General features: G+C 45.2%; 1 protein-coding gene across 1 annotated transcript in view; it reads left to right on the top strand.

Annotated features, from left to right (window-relative positions):
- Positions 1-1256: 1256 nt before the first annotated feature.
- The window catches only part of RORA (RAR related orphan receptor A), a 753832-nt gene continuing 737155 nt past the window's right edge, over positions 1257-17933 (top strand). The window contains exon 1 of the mRNA XM_019650786.1: positions 1257-1523. Coding sequence (XP_019506331.1) covers positions 1358-1523 — 166 coding nt within the window. The 5' untranslated portion in view covers positions 1257-1357. The remainder of the gene's footprint in view (positions 1524-17933) is intronic.

The raw sequence follows: 17933 nt of genomic DNA, 5'->3' as shown, positions 1-17933 counted from the left end.
TGTGAGCGAGCCTCCTAAAAGAAAAGCGGGTGTGTGTGTTAAAAAATGTATAGATTTCATCCGTGTCTCCACAGGCGAAAGAAAATGGTGGATTGAGAATTGAAGCAGAGAAATCAGGCTACTGTCACCTGGATGTTTTCCACTTATCTCATTTGTATTGTTCCTTCATATTGGAGTTTGGGGTCAAGATAACGCTGATGCAATTCTCCACTTTCCTTGGGTTTCATTAAGCACCTACTGTGTGGTGGGTATGTTTCAGTGGAAGGGGGTTGTAGAATGATGCCTACAATGATGTGACTTATTAGGAGCTGTTAATTATCTGAATTTTATCATCCAGACATTATTAACGCCTCTCTAGTATGTACTTTATGGATGAGACTGTACATTTAATAGCAAAAGTAACAGTGGGGATTGACAATTAGCAGCCATGCATGAACTAGATGCATCCAGCTTAGATAGTCATCAGCCAAACAGGCCAAAGTTTTCTTCAGTAGAAATTGCTCTGCCAAGTGGTTTCTGGATTCTTCACGGAGGAAACAGCAAAGGAGCTAAAAGCGACCTCTTTCAACCACACCAGAAACTGGCTATCCATGTAGATTCTAGACTTACAAAAATCTGCTTGTAGACACACAGATGTATCAAACCAAGATTGGAAACCCACTGGACATCCCATCCCAAAGTCAGAAGTGCCGGGTCCTTCCATCCTCCGCCTTCCTTGGGGTGTCAAGTCCAAGTCTATTCCTTTTTAGTTTCTCCTCAGTCCTGGGCTGGGTTGGGCTGGCAGGGAGCTGGCCACCTGCAGTTGCTCAACGTGGATTATAGGATTTGTTTCTTCCCAGGCTGATTGCGGATGGGGACGAGCTCTGTTCCCCAGACAGTCTCAGAAGTAGGCACAGAATCATCTCGCCGATCTTAATTTCTGTCCCTGGGCTGGGGAGAGGGGAGGACTGGGGCTCTGGAGGTTCTCCCCACCTCCTCCCCTCTTTTCCCCACCTCCCAAAATTGGCAGCCAGTCCTTGGCGCTCGGTCTGGGGTCTGGAGGGTGGGGAATCTGGGTGTGGGGGCCGGCTGGAGCAGCTCTCGCTAGCGCTGCCTGTGGCCAGACCCGCCTCCCATCCCCTCTCGGGCGCACACACACGTCCACCCAGACACACTCCGCGCGCTCCCTAGCGCTCTCGCTCACCCGCCCGCCACCGCCTGCTCTATCCCTCCTGCTCTCCCTGGTCTCCTTCTCCTTTTTTTTTTTTTTTTTTTTTTTTTTTTTTTTTTTTTTGTACCATAGAGTTGCTCTGAAAACAGAAGATAGAGGGAGTCTCGGAGCTCGCCATCTCCAGCGATCTCTACATTGGGAAAAAACATGGAGTCAGCTCCGGCAGCCCCCGACCCCGCCGCCAGCGAGCCGGGCAGCAGCGGCGCGGATGCGGCCGCCGGCTCCAGGGAGACCCCGTTGAACCAGGAATCCGCCCGCAAGAGCGAGCCGCCCGCCCCGGTGCGCAGACAGAGCTATTCCAGCACCAGCAGAGGTAGGAGGCTGCGAGAGGGGCTGAGGAGGGGGCAGCGGGGAGCCGGGGCGCGGAGCGGGGGGCGGCCGGGAGCAGGCGCCCGGGGCGCGGGGTCCCGGGCCGCGCGCGAGCCTGCGGCGGCTCCCCGAGCCTGGAGCAATCGCCTCCCCTCCCCCCTCGGCCCCCCAGAAATGTTGCAAACTTTTGCAGCCCGTTCTCGGGTTGCAGGAGGAGAGGGGGGGCGGGGGAGGCGGCAGGAGGCTTGACAGCCGGCGGGCTCACCCCCTGGCTTTGATTTTTCTGCAAAGAGAGGAGGAAAGCCGCGTTGCCCAAATTAAATACGCTCCCCCAAAATACGGAGAACCGGAAAGTGGGGGCCCGGGAAGAAACTTTTAAAGCGGCAGTGTCCTTTTAAGAAGGAAAAAATAAAAATCTGTTTATGGCCACCTTCCTCCCCCTTTACCTTTTCTCCTCTTGACAGTTCGTCCCCGGCTGCCCTAGAAGGTTTGTGTTTTCGACCCCCCACAGAGCTAAAGGGGATGGGAAGAGTTAGCGACCAGGGAAGTCCCGGGGGGGTGAAAAGGGGGCTCTTTTAGATTTGGGAGCAACACAGGCACCTCCGGAGCACAGCAGTGGGCTTGGGATTTGGAAGAAGGGCTGGAGGGAGCGGGAGCGGGCGCGCGAGGTGCTCGCCAAGTTGTCTGGCGGGCTCAGCGAGGGGAGCTGCGCAAGTTTGCAGACCGGGGGTTCGAAGCCCCACGCCGGGGCTGGGGGGGGGGGGGCGTGTGCGCGCCAGCGCTCGGAGGGCGGCGGTCCTTTGGGGCGCTACACGCGCATTCGGAGTGAGTGCCTACAAAAGCAAACAAGCAGAAAAAGAAAGCTCGAAAGGCACCCAAACTTATTTCTGCCCTGAGAATCCTTCCCTTCTCTCGGGTTCCAAGCGTTTCTGCAAGAACCTGGGAATGGTCAGTGCAAGTTGAATGCTGGTTGGATAGTGCAAGCGATGTTGCCCCCTCCCAGGGAGATTTTTACTCTTCATTTTGGAGTGTGTGTATGTGTGTGTTGGGGGGGGGGCGGAGGAGGGAGGGGTGGTGGTGTGAGGGGCTCCATTGCCCCCTCCTTGTTTTTTCCTAAAGTGGAGTGTTCGGGAAAACTCTGTCCCTCTTTCTTAAAGGTGTTGGAACCTGTTTTGGGGTTTTTCTTGGGGGTAGGGGAATTATTTATTTGAATGCGCCCGGAGTTTGCGAAGAACGGGAGGAAGCTACGGCTTTAATTACTGTTGTAAATAATGTATAAATCACGCCTGTCACTCCGGAGGAAGCAGGCGCCCGCGAGCAGCCCAGGGCTGGGGACAGAGAGGAGCTCCAGTCCCGGCTTGGACACTGGCTGCCGGCCCAGCGTGCCCCCTTCTCTTGCCACTCGGCTTTTGGCGGCGATTGGGGAGGGCTGGGGAGAGGCGAGTGGGGGCCCCGGGAGCCGCTCCCTTCCTCTCGATGTTATAGTTGGAGGTAGAAATATGGCTGATCATGTGTTGGCTGTTTTACAGTATCCTCCCCCCCACCTTAGCCACACCCCCTGTCCGGGCGCTTTCCCATTCACGGAATTCGAGTACAGTAAAAGCCATCAGGATGACACACGCGAAAAACATTTAATTAAGGGCGATTTCCGAAGAGTGAACACAGGAAACCGCGGTTTGAGCGGAAGGGGTGGGGGGCTGCCAGGGCCAGGAGTAAAGGGAGGGGGATCAGGGCTGGGGGCCTGGACCTGCCGCTAGCTCGGTGAGTTTGTGTGTGGACAGCTTTTGGCTGCAAAGAGTATATTTAGACCCTGAGACGGTGGATTTGGAATGCGAGTGGGTTATGTAACAGGGTTAATCAGAAATACTGGAGAAAATCCCCTTCATGTGTTTCTGAGGCTTTCTTTCTTTTTTTTGGCTGGGGGGGATATAGGAAGCCGCACTTATTTCTGGTTTGAGCCGCCATTCCCCTCTGTCTTACCCTCACCCCCTGTATCATTAGCATCTTCAGGTGTCATTCTTGCCAGAAGGTGTTCTTGCAAGAGATCTGGGGTGGCAGGCTGTGGAACCGACTAGCAAATCTGTAACTTGCTGTTTTTGCAAATTATATAACGCTGGGGCATTCAGTACCCCCTCCCCCACAGGCTCAGCAAAAAGGGGAGAGGGACAAAGGAGGGGTGGGATGCATCCTGCGTAGCTGACCTGCTGACCCATATCCCTTTGTCCCCTAGAGGGTCACCCCTCCACTCACTCTTCTTTGAACCAACCCCTTGTCCATCCCTCAGGAGATTTAATGGGGGGAGGGAGAGGAGGTAAGGCCCAAACACTCAACTCACATCCTGCACGCAGGCACTAGGTTATATAACAGTCTGAATGGAAAAAGGAAGGTCAGAGATGGAGGCATCCTTTAGCTAACACAGCAGTAGTAATAGCTTCCAGAAATTATGTGCATTTGCAGACTTTAACCTCAGATGTAGTGTCTACTCCTCAGGGGCACCAATCTGTGTGTGTGTGAGCTAGGGAGAAAAAGAGAGAATGTGTAAGTAGGCCTGGTAGATGAGAGTGATTTGAAAATGGGAAATGTTTGGGTTTTCAGATGATGTAATGGAGTTGGCAGAATATGCAAGTCGGCTCACAGAGTGTAAGCAGCAAGAAAATTGGAGCTGGCATCCAGTATTAATGTTGCATAAATTACAATATCGGAAAGAAATTAACCTACACACTAGGTGATTAGGCCTTTTAATACTTAAAACATAAAGGCTCACAACTCAAAAGGAAAACCAAACATCATCACCTTATAATTAGTATTTTCAACCTCAAGGAGGGTTGAGTGGAGTTTCTTGGCATTGGGTGAAGTGAGAAGCTTTCTGATTTGGGAGATGCTTTCCAGAGGGGTTGCAGGGTTAGCTTCCAGCCAGCCAACATTTACAGGCCACAGAGATTGTGGTCTGGATTCTCATGACATTGAGGTGACCTCATGAGACATTACCTAGGTAGACTTAAAGCTGTTACTGAATTCCAAACTCCTTGGGAAGCCACGTGTGAATGGGCTGTGTGTTAGTGCAGGAGTTTCCAAAATCTGATCTGTGACTTTCTAATCTGAAAGGCGACCGCTCCTTCTCCTGCAAACTGGGCAGGGAATGTTAGCAGTGTTCATGAGAACTGTTTCGTTTTCTAGGTGTTATTAATGATGGCTGGTGTCATTCAGTCCCATCTTTACAGCAGAATGAAAGGGAAAACAGAAAGGAAAAAGGCAACATGGGAAGTAAGAATGAAGCAGAAAAGAAAAAAAAAACCGCAGCGAATCTTTAATTTAACAAAGCTTTCAGGGACTTCAGGGAGCTATGAGCGTTGTGACATAACTGTTGTTCAAAACCCTTTTCCAGAATTTCATTGTTATATGCATGCCAGAAGCTTACATATTTTACTTCACTAAGTTACCCTCACAGGGCCGTGTGCCACACACTTGGTTTGGAACACCAGCGCTGAAGGTTGAATGCTTTTAGAGCGGGCCAAGCTAAGGGAAAAATCGAAACCAAAAGATGGGATTAACACTGAAAAGCTCAGTTGGGTTGAGATCGAACCCCCTGGAAGCTCAGTTTAAATTGACTTAAAATCAGTTAACAAGGCCTGTAGTTTATTTGTAGCCCTGAGGACCTCTAGAGCCACACATGCCTTCGACTCTGAAAAGCGTTTCCCCTCCACCTCCCCCCTTCAGTCTTGGCTGATTTCACTTTCTGGTAGGTGCGCTTGTCTGGCGATTTCGCACCCTTTCTAGAGATTGATTCTCAGAGCAACTTTTCTTCCGTGGACCCAGCTCTCCTCAGTGAACAAATGATGCCTCCTAGTTTGAAAGAGCTCTTGGCTGGGATAAAAATCCTTTGCCGGAGGGATGGAATAATTATTTTTTTAAACTAAGGGACTTTAATTTTCCGGTAAATTGCTCATAAAAACATTTATAACTATACCCTTTAAAAATGTAATAGAATAATTTTAGAAAATGCATTTGATAATAGTTATGATAACCTTTTCTGTTGTGTCCCCCTTCTTTCTTAAAAAGAATTGAATTATTAATCCAGAAGTCAAATCCTCAGTGGCTGAGAAACATTTATAGCAGACTCTTCTCATGTTAGTCACTTGCTGGAATTTCCCAAAGCCTACTGGCATTACAAGGAGCCCTGGGCTTTAGAAAATGTCTCGATTTCTAATACTGAAATATGGAGCCTGTGTGTAAATCCTCCTACCATGAGACCCTTCCACACAAACTCCTAAGTGGGGTGCAGGGAGGTACAAGAATGTCCATTGCAATAGTTGTGCCTCTGGATGAAGCTGTTCTGAGGATTTGGGGTGACAGCTGAATCGCTTTTTGAAGCAAGCTGACACCTCCCCACCAGAACTGACCTTTGGAATTCGAGTGAGACCAGGCCATGGCTTCTTGGGCCATACTCTTGTCACTTCTGAGTTAAGATGCACAGTTTTCTCCAGATGCTCCCATTTTTGTCTTTAGGAAGTTGTGATGTTGGATGTTACCAGAAATTCTGTTGGAGTGGTAAGGTCTCTACAGCATATGCTACTTTTTCTGAGTGTGCCTTTCCTTTCTTCTCCATCTTCCTAGCCTATTTGATAAATTGTGCTTCTTAGTTTATATATGTACTTCAGTGTCTGCAGAAGCAAAATACATAACTCCATTTCAGGTGTCTGGAGAAAGAGTCGGAATGGGACAGCTCGTGTGCCAAAAATTTTTTATAGAAAATGCAGCTTTCCTCATATGACATATTCTGTGGCTCGCTCGCTTTGTCTTCCATGAGACAATGTGAAAGGACTTGGAGGTAGATAGCATCCGCTGCCTCAAGGAGATTCCTGACGCATTCACCCCAGATTAGTGTTAAGTTCCTCCTGAGCAAGAAGAGCCTGCTTTGAAAGGCCTTCGGATTCCAGGCCACTAACCTAGAATGGGGAGTACCTTTCTGAATATGGAGTCTGTCTTCCCAGCTGAGAATTTAGGATCTCTCTCTGGTGTTCTCTCTTCTATCATTTTTTTAAAAAATGTTTTTATGTTTTTGTGTTTTGTTTTGTTTTTATGTTACATAATGGGAAGCGTTGGTTTGGAATTGAGCTGTTACAATTTTCACTCATCTTGTTAACCTGTATGTTAAAAATAAATAAATACAATGGAATCATTTTGAATTAACGCTTCAGAAAAAAACTCTCCAGGTAATCAGTGTTCAAGTGTTGATTACTGTGCGGTAAACCATGATTTTTCTATAAGGGTGCCAAAGCATGACTGATGAATTTACTTTTTTGGCTAACTGTGGATTTTTTTTGGTCTTTTTAAATTAAATATGTTTTTAAAAGTGCTGGTTCCCTTTCCTACCCTAGATAGAACATTGAGGGTGTAACTGAATCTGTCTTTGAGGTTTGAGGATCTTGCAGTACCACAAGGTCACTGTTCTGAGGATGAATTCTGATGGTGCATTATAGAACTGTATGTGGAGACGGTGTCAGAGGTTGGACCAAATCTATCCTGATCCCATCTTGGAAATTGTTTCTTTTTTTTTTTTTCCTCCTAATCCTTGATATCAGTATATTTTATTTGCCTCCCTTGTTCTCTAAGTTGCAAGTAGCAAAATAGAAATTCACTTTAATTAGTTGAGTCTGGTTAATGGAGGGTTTTTTTTCTAATGGGAAAATTTCAACCTGAGTCTAGACCCACGGTTCTTTCCCTAAAGCTATAGAGGATGTAAAATCATTCTCAAATATTCAGGAAGTCTCTTATATTCACAAATAAAGTGTGTACTGTAGTATCATAGCGTTATGTGACTTCTCCCCTGTATAATGGTAGATAGAAATGCCGGCTAATTCTGCCTCCTCCTGAGATATGCTGAAGGGGGTGTCTTTGGTAAAGGGTTCATAAATCTGGAAAATTAGGAAACTCAAGGGTTAGAAGGAAGACTTTCAAGAATATTAATAAAGAACATTTAGATTCCCCCCACAAAGAAACACTTTTTCCAAGCTTAGGCTTTGGTTCCTGGACCAGGAGGAAGAACATTGCTGAGACAACACCGGCAGAGGCAGACTTTCCCAGCACCATCCCACTCAACTTAATGATAGTCTGCAGTTATCTTTTGATATCTTTGATGTCTTTGTGTTGGAAGTTCAGCTTGGGAGTCTTGGTGTTCTTTTGTGACATCCCAGTTATTTATTTATTTACTTATTTATTTACTTATTTATTTACTGGTCTACTTACTTACGTAGTAAAGACATCAAGGGGCTTGTCTAAAGAAATCCTTAGAAGAAGGAAATGGGGGCGTGATGAAGAATCAATGTGCCATAGCTCATGGCTTAGGCAGGCTCACTTTTTGCTCCAGCTTTTACATGCTAATGTTAAGAGGAATTACAGGTAACAATCCCCTTGTGTTGATGGTAGCACAATTTTTTTTCCCCTAACAGATGTTTATGGCCTTAACTGACACATCATTATTAGAAACTGTCTTATCACATTATGTGCTGTGGCACATTGACCATGCGTGGTGCTGTGGTTTCCTGGTGATTATCTTGTCCGCAGAACTGAGGCCCTGGTGGCCCGCTGGGGAGCCCTTTGCAGTGTCTGTTGACAGCTGAGAGCACAGGTTTTCCACATCCTTGAAAGGGCTAAAGGGCTCCGGCTGTCCCAGGTAGTTGCAGTACAGTGCTGATTTCCCTGAAGTGCAATCAGAGGCTGAAAATGAGGAAGAAAGATCATGGTGTAGAGCAGCGGTTCTCAACTTGTGGGTCGCGACCCCTTTGAGGGTCAAATTACCCTTTCACAGGGGTCGCCTAAGACCATCGGAAAACAAAAAGATATTTACATTACGACTCATAACAGTAGCAAAATTACAGTTATAGAGTAGCATTGAAAATAATTTTATGGTTGGGGGTCACCCAACATGAGGAACTGTATTAAGGGGTCGAGGCATGAGGAAGGTTGAGAACCGCTGGTGTAGAGGATTTATCATCCCCCACCCCCACGCCATCTCCAGGAGTATTAGTGGGCATTTGAGTTTTTGATTATGAACTACATTAAAGATTGTAAAAATTATTAGGAAGTTCCTAGGGCCACAAACAGACCATACTATATGAAACTCTTCGGGGCACAAGGAAGGGTGCCACTTAGTCTGGGATCCTCAAGCCTGTGAAAAAGGCAGCGCATGGTTAAAAATACCTGGTTTTCTTTGGGGGAGGATTTGGCTGAATACTGATGAAGTTTATGAAATATGAATGTAGTGAAGTTGCTGTACGTAAGTGGTAGGCGTGTGTGAAAGAAGTAAGAAGAAATAAAATTGTGTATAAATGACACTCTGAAACTTGATGGAATTGTATACGTGACAAGAATGGTGACATTTGGGTCTGTGCTTAATGGGGGAAAATAAACTGGCTTAAAATCTGTATGTCAAACTAGATGTGGGAATAAAAATTATAGAATATGAAATCATTTGACTTATTTTATAATCAAAGAATGCCACCAAGGATAAACGGGCAGGTTGCAAAGAACAGAGGTGAAACAGCATGGGGGTGGAACTGAGGGACCAACACTTACATTTATGATGAGGTATGGTAATTACTGTTTTAAATAACCCAGACTATTAACTACTATGCTGCTAGGTAGAGAATTAGTTATAGCCAAACAAAAGGCATAAATATGAATTTTAGGTTGTGTGGGAGAAATCCTCTTGAGTCCCAAAGCATAAATGCATGTACTGAGAAGCCAAGCTGCACATGATGTAGTTTTTTCTGTCTTATCCTGATTAATTGACAGCCAACTGTATGCCTCTTTCCTGAAGGTGACTTTACAATCTCCAGACACAGACATTTCTCTCAGAAGTGGAGTGAAGGAAGGAGAACTACAAGCTAAAGTGTGTTTCACTAGGTGAAGTATTTGGGGGAAAAGATAAGAATGGTGAACTAGGGGAATGGAGTAGTGCATACAGAGATTAAGAATGCCTGTTTGGGGCTGGGGCGTGGGGGCTGTGAATGAAGGAAGGGAATCTCTAGAGGGAAAAGAGACTTCTGTGCAAAAGAAAATGAAATTAGCATTGACTCTGAAATGGCTCGGAACGTGCCTTTCTAATTATAAATTATCTTTAACAAGGGCAATAAAAAGAGGAAAATTTGACACTTTGCGAAGTTACGATGAACTTGTCGAGAATGCCAGTTGACAAAGGCAGGTAAGGGAATACTTGGAAACATAGAACAAGAACAGGTCTGAAGGGCATGATGATCTGCTTCCTAGTGTGTTAAGGGAACCGGTGGGCGTGTTTATTGACTCTTCCAATTAGTTTTAAAGAAACCTGAAGAAATGGACAAAGACGGAGAAAAGGCAGCCAGATGTGACTTTGCCCTTCCAGAAGCAGAGAGGCTTATATCATCCCATGTGATCCATGCCAGCGATGGGGAGGAGCGACTGTTAATGGACTTTCAACATACAAATCACAGAAGAAAAACAAGGATGTATTTAGCAAGTCTAAAAACTCTTCAGTAAACTACACTGCTTTTCATTTTCACTGTACAGTAATAAAACCAGCGGATGGTAAGCAGGCCACAGTAACAATATAGCGTGTACCCCTAGGAACATTTGTGTGATGGGGATATTCTGTCTGAAAGGACGGGGCAACTGGGAGAGAGTGAGGTGGCCATAACTCTCAACTGTCCAGCTAATGAAGCATTGTGACAGCAAAGGCAAGTGAAATACTTCAGTAATCAGAAATGATTCTTCTTTTAGTGATCCTCTTCGGTGACTGACGATGACAAGGGTGAAATTGCCAGAGCTGTATTTCCCCATTCCTGGCGCCCGTGAACCACTTCTGATGAGCTCGTTTATGCAGAAAAGTGAGCAGTTTCCATAGACCAGGCTGTCAACTCAGAAGATGTAAAATTTCACAGTGTGAAGGAAGAAGGGTGAAGATTAGTGAGGTTCTATCACTTTCTTGAGGCCCCACAGAGGATCAGTAGAACCGATAACGACACTGAAAGGGCTTTTGACATTTCTAAAGCTCACTTTCTGATCTTGAACTTGGGGGTGTATGTTAGATATGTGGTGGTCACTCTATGTATATGCTATATATATAATAGATATAGATAGATTAAAAATATATATATATATATATAGAAAGAGAGAAAGAGAGAGATGCTGCTGCCACTGGTCATGTTTTATTAGCATAAAACCTGTTAGAGCCATAAAGGGCGTTACAAATCATCTGGTCTAGCCTCTCATTTAAACTGTTATTCACAGAGATGTAATAATGTGTGTGAGGTCCCATTCCTAGTACGTAGCAAGGCTAGAACACTAGTCTTCCACTTCCTTACCTTCTCTTACTTCCGCTTGTGTGCTGTACTAGGATGCTCGGAAGTTCCCGTAAGGTGCAAAATCAAGTCTCTGCCCCTACCCAGAAAAACCACCTGAGGATATTAAGGCACGTACACAAGTTAATCCAGCTTTAGGTAAGCGCAAGTTATTTTGGCTATGCATCAATAGTGGGGCATTGTCAGTAATTGTTACTCTTTTAAATTCCCACTGGGTATTTTTATTATTAATTAAAAATTAGCCAGTGAGCTTGTGGCTATGTCAGTAAAGCCACTCTACAGCACAGCAAAAATAGTGCCTGCGTCTCATGGTCTGGCTTAGTGGAAAGTATAATACAGGATACCCAGTTGAATATCTTGTCCTTTGTACTCGCTAGCGCTAGATGCAGCCAGGGGGCGCCGTGTGCGAGGCTGTCTCTTGGCAGCGATCCTCTTTCCTCAAGGCAGAACGTTTGACGTTGTACCTTTTATAGAGATGCTCTAGAGCAAGTTTGCAAATGGAACACTACATAGCCAGGAAAAATCATATTGAAGTAGAAAAATATTTGACGGGGTAAATGTTTATGATCTATTGTTTAGTGAAAAGTAACAGCTTCCATAGTAGTGTGCACAGAATGATATCCTTTTTGTAACAACTATAGAGTGTGTGTGTATACATATATATGTATATATACCAGGAGTGCCAAAAAAATGTATACAAGTGGACACTTTGGTCAACGTTGCTCAAGCAGTTCACCGTAATCAGAAGTGTCTGGGTGCTGATGGTAACCACTTTGAGCACCTCTTGTAATTGCAGAAGTCAAATGTGATTTGTATTCATCTTTTGTTATTGGTATACATTGAGTATTACAATTTTAATACAGTTTTCCTTTCTTAAAATGTGTATACATTCTTTTGGCACCCTCTGTATATGTGTATGTATACACACACACACACACACACACACATTAACATGGACTTACATATGCCACCTAAATGATGAAATGATAGAGTGGGCATCCCTGGATGGTGGGATTATCTGAGTTTGTTTTTCTTTGTGCTCTTCTGTATTTCAGTTTCCTGCATTATGCATGTATTAGTTTTGTAACTAGAAAAAAAATAAATTTGTTTTCAAAATACATTGTGTGTGTGTTGTGAAACTGGGATACCTTGGAGGAACTAATTCTGAAGTTAGTATGTTGTATAGGATTTCTTGCTGTTTCAGAGTGGACCAAGTGTATTGGCCTACAGAGCAATACCTTTAACAGTCATATTCAGCCAGAAAGACAAAGGTCATTGGACTTGACTATGAAAAGGAGTGTCCCATTATTGGCATTTCTTGCCCGTCTAGGGCAATGTCTTTCAAGTGTTTGTATTGTGACTTCCAATGAGAAAACATACTACATTGTGAGCCAACACACACACACACACACACACACACACACACACACACACACACTCACACTCACACTGTCACACACACTTGAAATAAACTTTCCACATAAAATACTTAAGCTTTACCTGTGATACACTTATTTTTGCTCTATTATATAAAGACAACATACAAGTCACGGGCCACCAGACTGATTTCATGAGCTGCTTATGGGCTGTTCCTACAGTTTGAAAAACCCTGTCCTGGGCATGAGTTGAAGCTGCCTTTCTGTGGCCACAGGCTGGTGGTGGGAGGGAGGCAGGGAGGGAGGCAGGGTTGCCACAGTAACCGGTATTGAACTCCAGGTGTTACTCATTATGATTTCAGGGAGGAGGTGGGGGAGGGAAAATAATGTAAATACTTATTATTTGTAATCTAACAGTATCTTCATGCCACTTTCAGCACACGCTTATTAATATCCCATTACATTTAGGCATGCTTCTGCCTAGCCCGACTCAGAATGTAAATCCTGGAATCCCCTTTTGCTTGGAGTTGATGTCACTACGAAAACACGAGGGTGGCATTCTTTCATGCACCAAATATTTGCTGAGCACCTTGTATGTGCCAGGCACTAGTGCGATACAGCAGCGCACAGGGGAGGGCTGAGCCTGGACCTTGCATTCTGGTGGTGGCATTTCTCAATGTAGCCTGCTGTTTGGTCACCTTGGACTAGACACTTCTGATGGTTTTCCTCTATGGGTGTCTTGGACTTGGCCTTTTTCACCCCTATTCCTTCTGTGTGCCTTCACCCTCCTCCCCTCCTCCTTCACCCACTCTCTCATCTTATGTCCCCGCCTCTCTTTGCTTATTGAAATCCTACTCTCTGGATAGGATGCACCCTCTTCCTCCCATAGTTCACATGACCCTGTCTTTCACAGCAGTCCGTCGTGTGGGCCTTGCTCATCCAGTCAGCATGGAACCTCTTCCTTTGCCAGGCTCCTCTACGCTGCCTTGGAGTGTCATTTTGTGGGGGAGGAGCGTGGTCTCCCACAGACGACCAGCAGGGATTCTTCTTTTACTTCTGCACAGTGCCTTGCAAAAAGTACGTGCCCACTAACTGTGCAGGTAATCTCTCCCACACCACCCTGCAGAGCCGTTTGCTTTCTCAGTAGGTTCCGCTCGCCCTTCCCAGCTCTGCAAGCGCAGCTTCTGCTTGCTTATTCTTCCAACTGGGCCTTGGGTTTGGACACAGCTGCCCTTGTTTGTCCCACTGCTGTTTCTCTTGGATCCACCAACCCTCCTCTCGGTGGCAGGTTCAGGCCCGTTCCAGTCTTGAGCAACTCAGACCGAGGCTGGATGTGTTGGGTGACAGCATGCGTGGTTGTTACAAGCCTGCTGTGAGGGAGACAGACATAGGCTAGAGGTCCAGGTGTGCTTGCTGTGGGGGAGCTTAGGTAAGTTCCTGAACCACTCAGTCTGTTTCTTTTGTTACCTGAAAACCTAGGATGGTGATGGTGTCGGCTTCCCAGGGTGGGTGAGAGGATCACCAGATTATGCATGTTGCAGCACCTGGCAGGGTGTCTGGCACACATCGAGTGTGGCTTCAGCGACAGAGGTGATGTTGAAGCATGTGTAGGAGCAGTCGGGCCCTCTAGTCACGCTCCCCCGGACCCTCCTCAGGTCTTCGGTCCCGTTGCTTGGAGCCTTCTTCCTTGGTTCTGATTGGCTGCTCTGTGAAATCAGCAGGCGTCCAGGGCCAGGGCGTCCTGAAGCCTTTCCTTTTACTGCCAGTTTCCTCTCCTGGACTGGATCCTGCGCCAGGCCCTCAGCTCAGCTGCCATGGGCTGGATCCTGCCAAGCGAGGACACATCACTTAAGTTTAACCCTATTAATCACTTGTTGGGCTTCCCTGAGATTACACCCCACACCTTCAGCTGGGCCAGAGGAGGACCCAGGCCTGGCTACTCCCGTCCATCCGCCCCCACCATTCCTATGGGACCCGCAGGCTGCCCCCTTCAGCTGTTGAGTCTGGGGAGCGCTCTCCCTCTTCCCACTGTGCTCCAGTGCTCTGTCGCACTTCGTTTTGCAGTAGCCCATCGTTCCTTGCCCTCCCTACCCTTGTACTCACTTTCTTCTCGCTGCCCAAAAAAATCACATTGGAGAAGCTTGTCTGCAAGCGTTCCATTCAACTTGTTCTACACTAATGCTCCACTATGGTGACCCACTGCTGAGTCTTTCACTTGTAATGTAATCTAATAATTTACATGCACTTTGCAAGGAATACTCTCAGAGACTCACAACCTGCTTGAAATTGCTCTGCTCTTACAGTATTTGAGCTGATGAGAGAGCAGCATGAGCAAGAGTAGTTATTGGTACACAATGGTATTGGGTAAACCCAGGAAAATAATGTTAGCACAAGGTAAGGGTGTGCTGATGGATTATTATATCCTTTCTTAGAGAAGCAATTAAGTTCGCTAAGGGTCTTTTATTGATTTTTGCCTGTAATTTGCCGAGGATAGGTCAAAGTATAGTAGGGGTAGAAGCATAGCAAGCTAGAAGAAGTGAACCAAAACTTGAATCTGTCTTTCTGGGATGCCGTGAAAATGCTGTAGTTTTGATGTACTACATGACGTTTATAGAACTAATTGGCACTGTGGTTGGGTTGCTTTATTTCTTCACTCAGACATGTTGGAAGCTGATTCTAATATGCAGTAGTAATGAAAATAGAGTAGAGCTGTAATAATAGTGCCATTGTAAAGTGAATTACACCATTAAGCATCTATTTTGTCTAATTTGTATTGTGATTGTGTGGGTGATACACACATATACAGACTCAGAGTAGATGGTCTTTAAGAAACAGACTCTAGCTGAGAAGCCCCAATCCTATAATGTTGAAGTCAGTGAATGAAGATAAGCCATTGTTCAGTGAAAAAGTGAATTTTTATATATTTAAATAGAAATGTGTATACATGCATGCACACACATACACATACCCATGCACATATGCAGATACACACACAAACATGCTATGCCAGTCAGGCAGATCAAGAAAAAGATACATGACTGTGTCATAAAAATGTTTGCCTTTTAACAAGTTGGCTAGTCTGCATGAGGACAGATATCACTTCTGGCAGGACAAGTCGGTAATAGCATCAAGGCCAAGGTTTGAAAACAAGGCTTTGTATATTTCTTCCAACCTCTTCATCCTCATTATCATGTCTGAGAACTTCTGTTAATTGATATTTCTTAAATTCGGGAAGAAGTATCAAGGGCCTAAGAACTATGGTCATTTTATTTGGTCATTTGTCTCCCAAGGGAGGGCCCTGGCCACACAACTTCTTCCACAACAGAAAGACAGAGGCACATTTTTATGCCTTAAGTCATAAGCTAACCCTGAAAGCAGAAACAGGATCTGAGGAGGCAACATCAAATGGGTCTGTTCCCAGTGGGATGTATAAATTAAAAGTCCGCGAATATATTACACGTTGACTTGCTTCTGGTGACTTCATCCCTTCACCCCTCAAGGAGAACTGACATCAAGGGGTCATTTGGCAGTAACTGTGAGTTTCCAACCATTAGGATGGTATCTCCAGGGAGAACCTAATGACTTACCTGGTTCCTCTCCAGCCTGGATTGCTGCCTCCAGGACGCTCTCTGTGTTTTCCCACAGTGGCCATCCATCCAGAAGGGATTTTACTGGTAGCCTCCATCTCTTAATTGCTCTCATTCTAGGATTGTGTTTATGCAGCATTGTCAACACCACTGCTTGGTCATCTAGGACCTCAGAAAGACCTGGTCCAAAGAATCATGATCTCAGATCAACAATGTTGATTTTAAACTCCAGTGAGCATTTGAGGGGAGAGTACATAGCATCAATACCTGGCATCAGGATGAAGAATATATTTGGTGGAGAAATTTTACTGCAAACCTTAATGAAAAATATCGATATCATATTGTGCCGAATAAAATGTTACGATGGAAATTACCATGATGTTGGATGACATCCTTTATTAATTGGTCTTTTCCATTATTATTTTCTTAGCAGCAAACACACTCTGGTTTGACCGCTCATTAGTTATATCCCTTATTGACTTGACGTTGTGCTGCCTCTGTTGTGTTTCTCTTCTCATTGGTCTCAGTTCCTTCAGGGCAGCACTGTAGATTGTCCTGAGTCTTCTGTCCCAGATGTCTGTCTCTTCCCTGAGCACTCAGTGAATGCCCTTGGGATGCTAGTGACGCTGCAGTTCAGAATCAATATATGAAAGATGAGCCAGCTGAGGGAAAATTGGAACGAGGCAAAGAAATCTAATATTCTTTGAAAGCTTCAGATGTTTAAAGGTAATGCTATATATTGTCTTTTTTTCATTGATCCCTCAGGTATTTATTGAGCACTTACTAAGTGCCAAGTCCCATATTGATCAATAGAGATACTAAGTTGAATTAAGGGAATTGATAGGCAGGAAAGACGCATTAGCCTGTAGCTTCAAAATATGGGAAGAGTGCTTTCTTAGAGACACTTACAAAATATAGAGTGCACAGAAGAGGGAGAAGACACTTATGAGGAGCCAGGGAATGCTCACTGAGGTGGATACATCTGTCTAGTTTTTGGACAAGTGGGGAGAGATTTGCCTAGAGGGCAAAAAAGTGAGAGGGCATTCCAAGCCAAGTTACACAAGGTGGAAGTTCATGGCACATTCAGGTAGCGTGAACAAGCGGTGTAGCGTAGCCGAAGCGTGCAAGTATGTTAGCGAGGACTAGGAGATAAGGCTGGAGAAAATAGGCAGGGGCTAGGCTAAGTATTTTTGGCCTTTTCCTATGGCACAATATTGAGCAAGTGAAAAATACTAATTTTTTTTTTGGTAAGATATTGTATAAGTATGTTGAAGTTGGGGTAGAGAATTGACAGTGTCGATAAAGAGCCAAGGTAGGAGATCTTTGTGGTAGTTCTGGAGAGACATACTGCGGGTTGGGACCTGAATGGGTGAGGAGGTAGGCTCTGAGGTAGAATTTCCCAGAAGGTGGGATTGTAGGCCTATGACGGAGGTAATGACAGGAGTCAGTCTCAGACTTGGGTGGAATTACTGGCTGGAATTGTGTGGTGTGGGATGTGAAGAGGGGAGAACACATGGATTCCATTTTGGGGTAGGGCATTGGAGGTGCCAGAGACGTGTTTGATGGGTAGTTGGAAATGTGGGTCTAGCAGGGAACATTGTAGTATGCTACCTGTGGAATCAGGGGAAAAAACGTATTTTAACAAGGGTCTGGAGTCCAGGAGAGGCAGGTAGGCTGGAGACATGATGGAGCAGCATTTTTGACAGGGAATTGGAAGGTGAAATTTTTATGCCGGGTTACGCTCGTGGGTTTTGAAGTGATATCAGGGGAAAATAAGCCTAGGATCCAAGTGGGTGTGGTTGAGAAAGTAAAGGGGATGGACTGGTGTAGCGACAGAGAAAAGTATCTCAGAAAACTGGCTTTAGATCTGGACATCCTACATTTATTAAAGGCATAAAAAAAAACAAGCATGTGTTTAAATCCAGAGTGAGGTTCTAATATACTTTGCTGCTTCTGGTTTCATTTGAGTTGTATCTGCTTTGATAGTGGCCTCCTTCTCAACATGATTGAAAAGTTGCTGTCTTTTCTTTTCTTTTCTTTTTTCTTTTCTTTTCTTTTCTTTTCTTTCCTCTTTCTTTCTTTTCTTTCCTCCCTCCCTCCCTCCCTCCCTTCT

This window comes from Hipposideros armiger, unplaced genomic scaffold, assembly GCF_001890085.2.
Source record: "Hipposideros armiger isolate ML-2016 unplaced genomic scaffold, ASM189008v1 scaffold_147, whole genome shotgun sequence".
Classification (NCBI taxonomy): Eukaryota; Metazoa; Chordata; class Mammalia; order Chiroptera; family Hipposideridae; genus Hipposideros; species Hipposideros armiger.
This window is presented reverse-complemented; position numbering and strand designations above follow the sequence as displayed.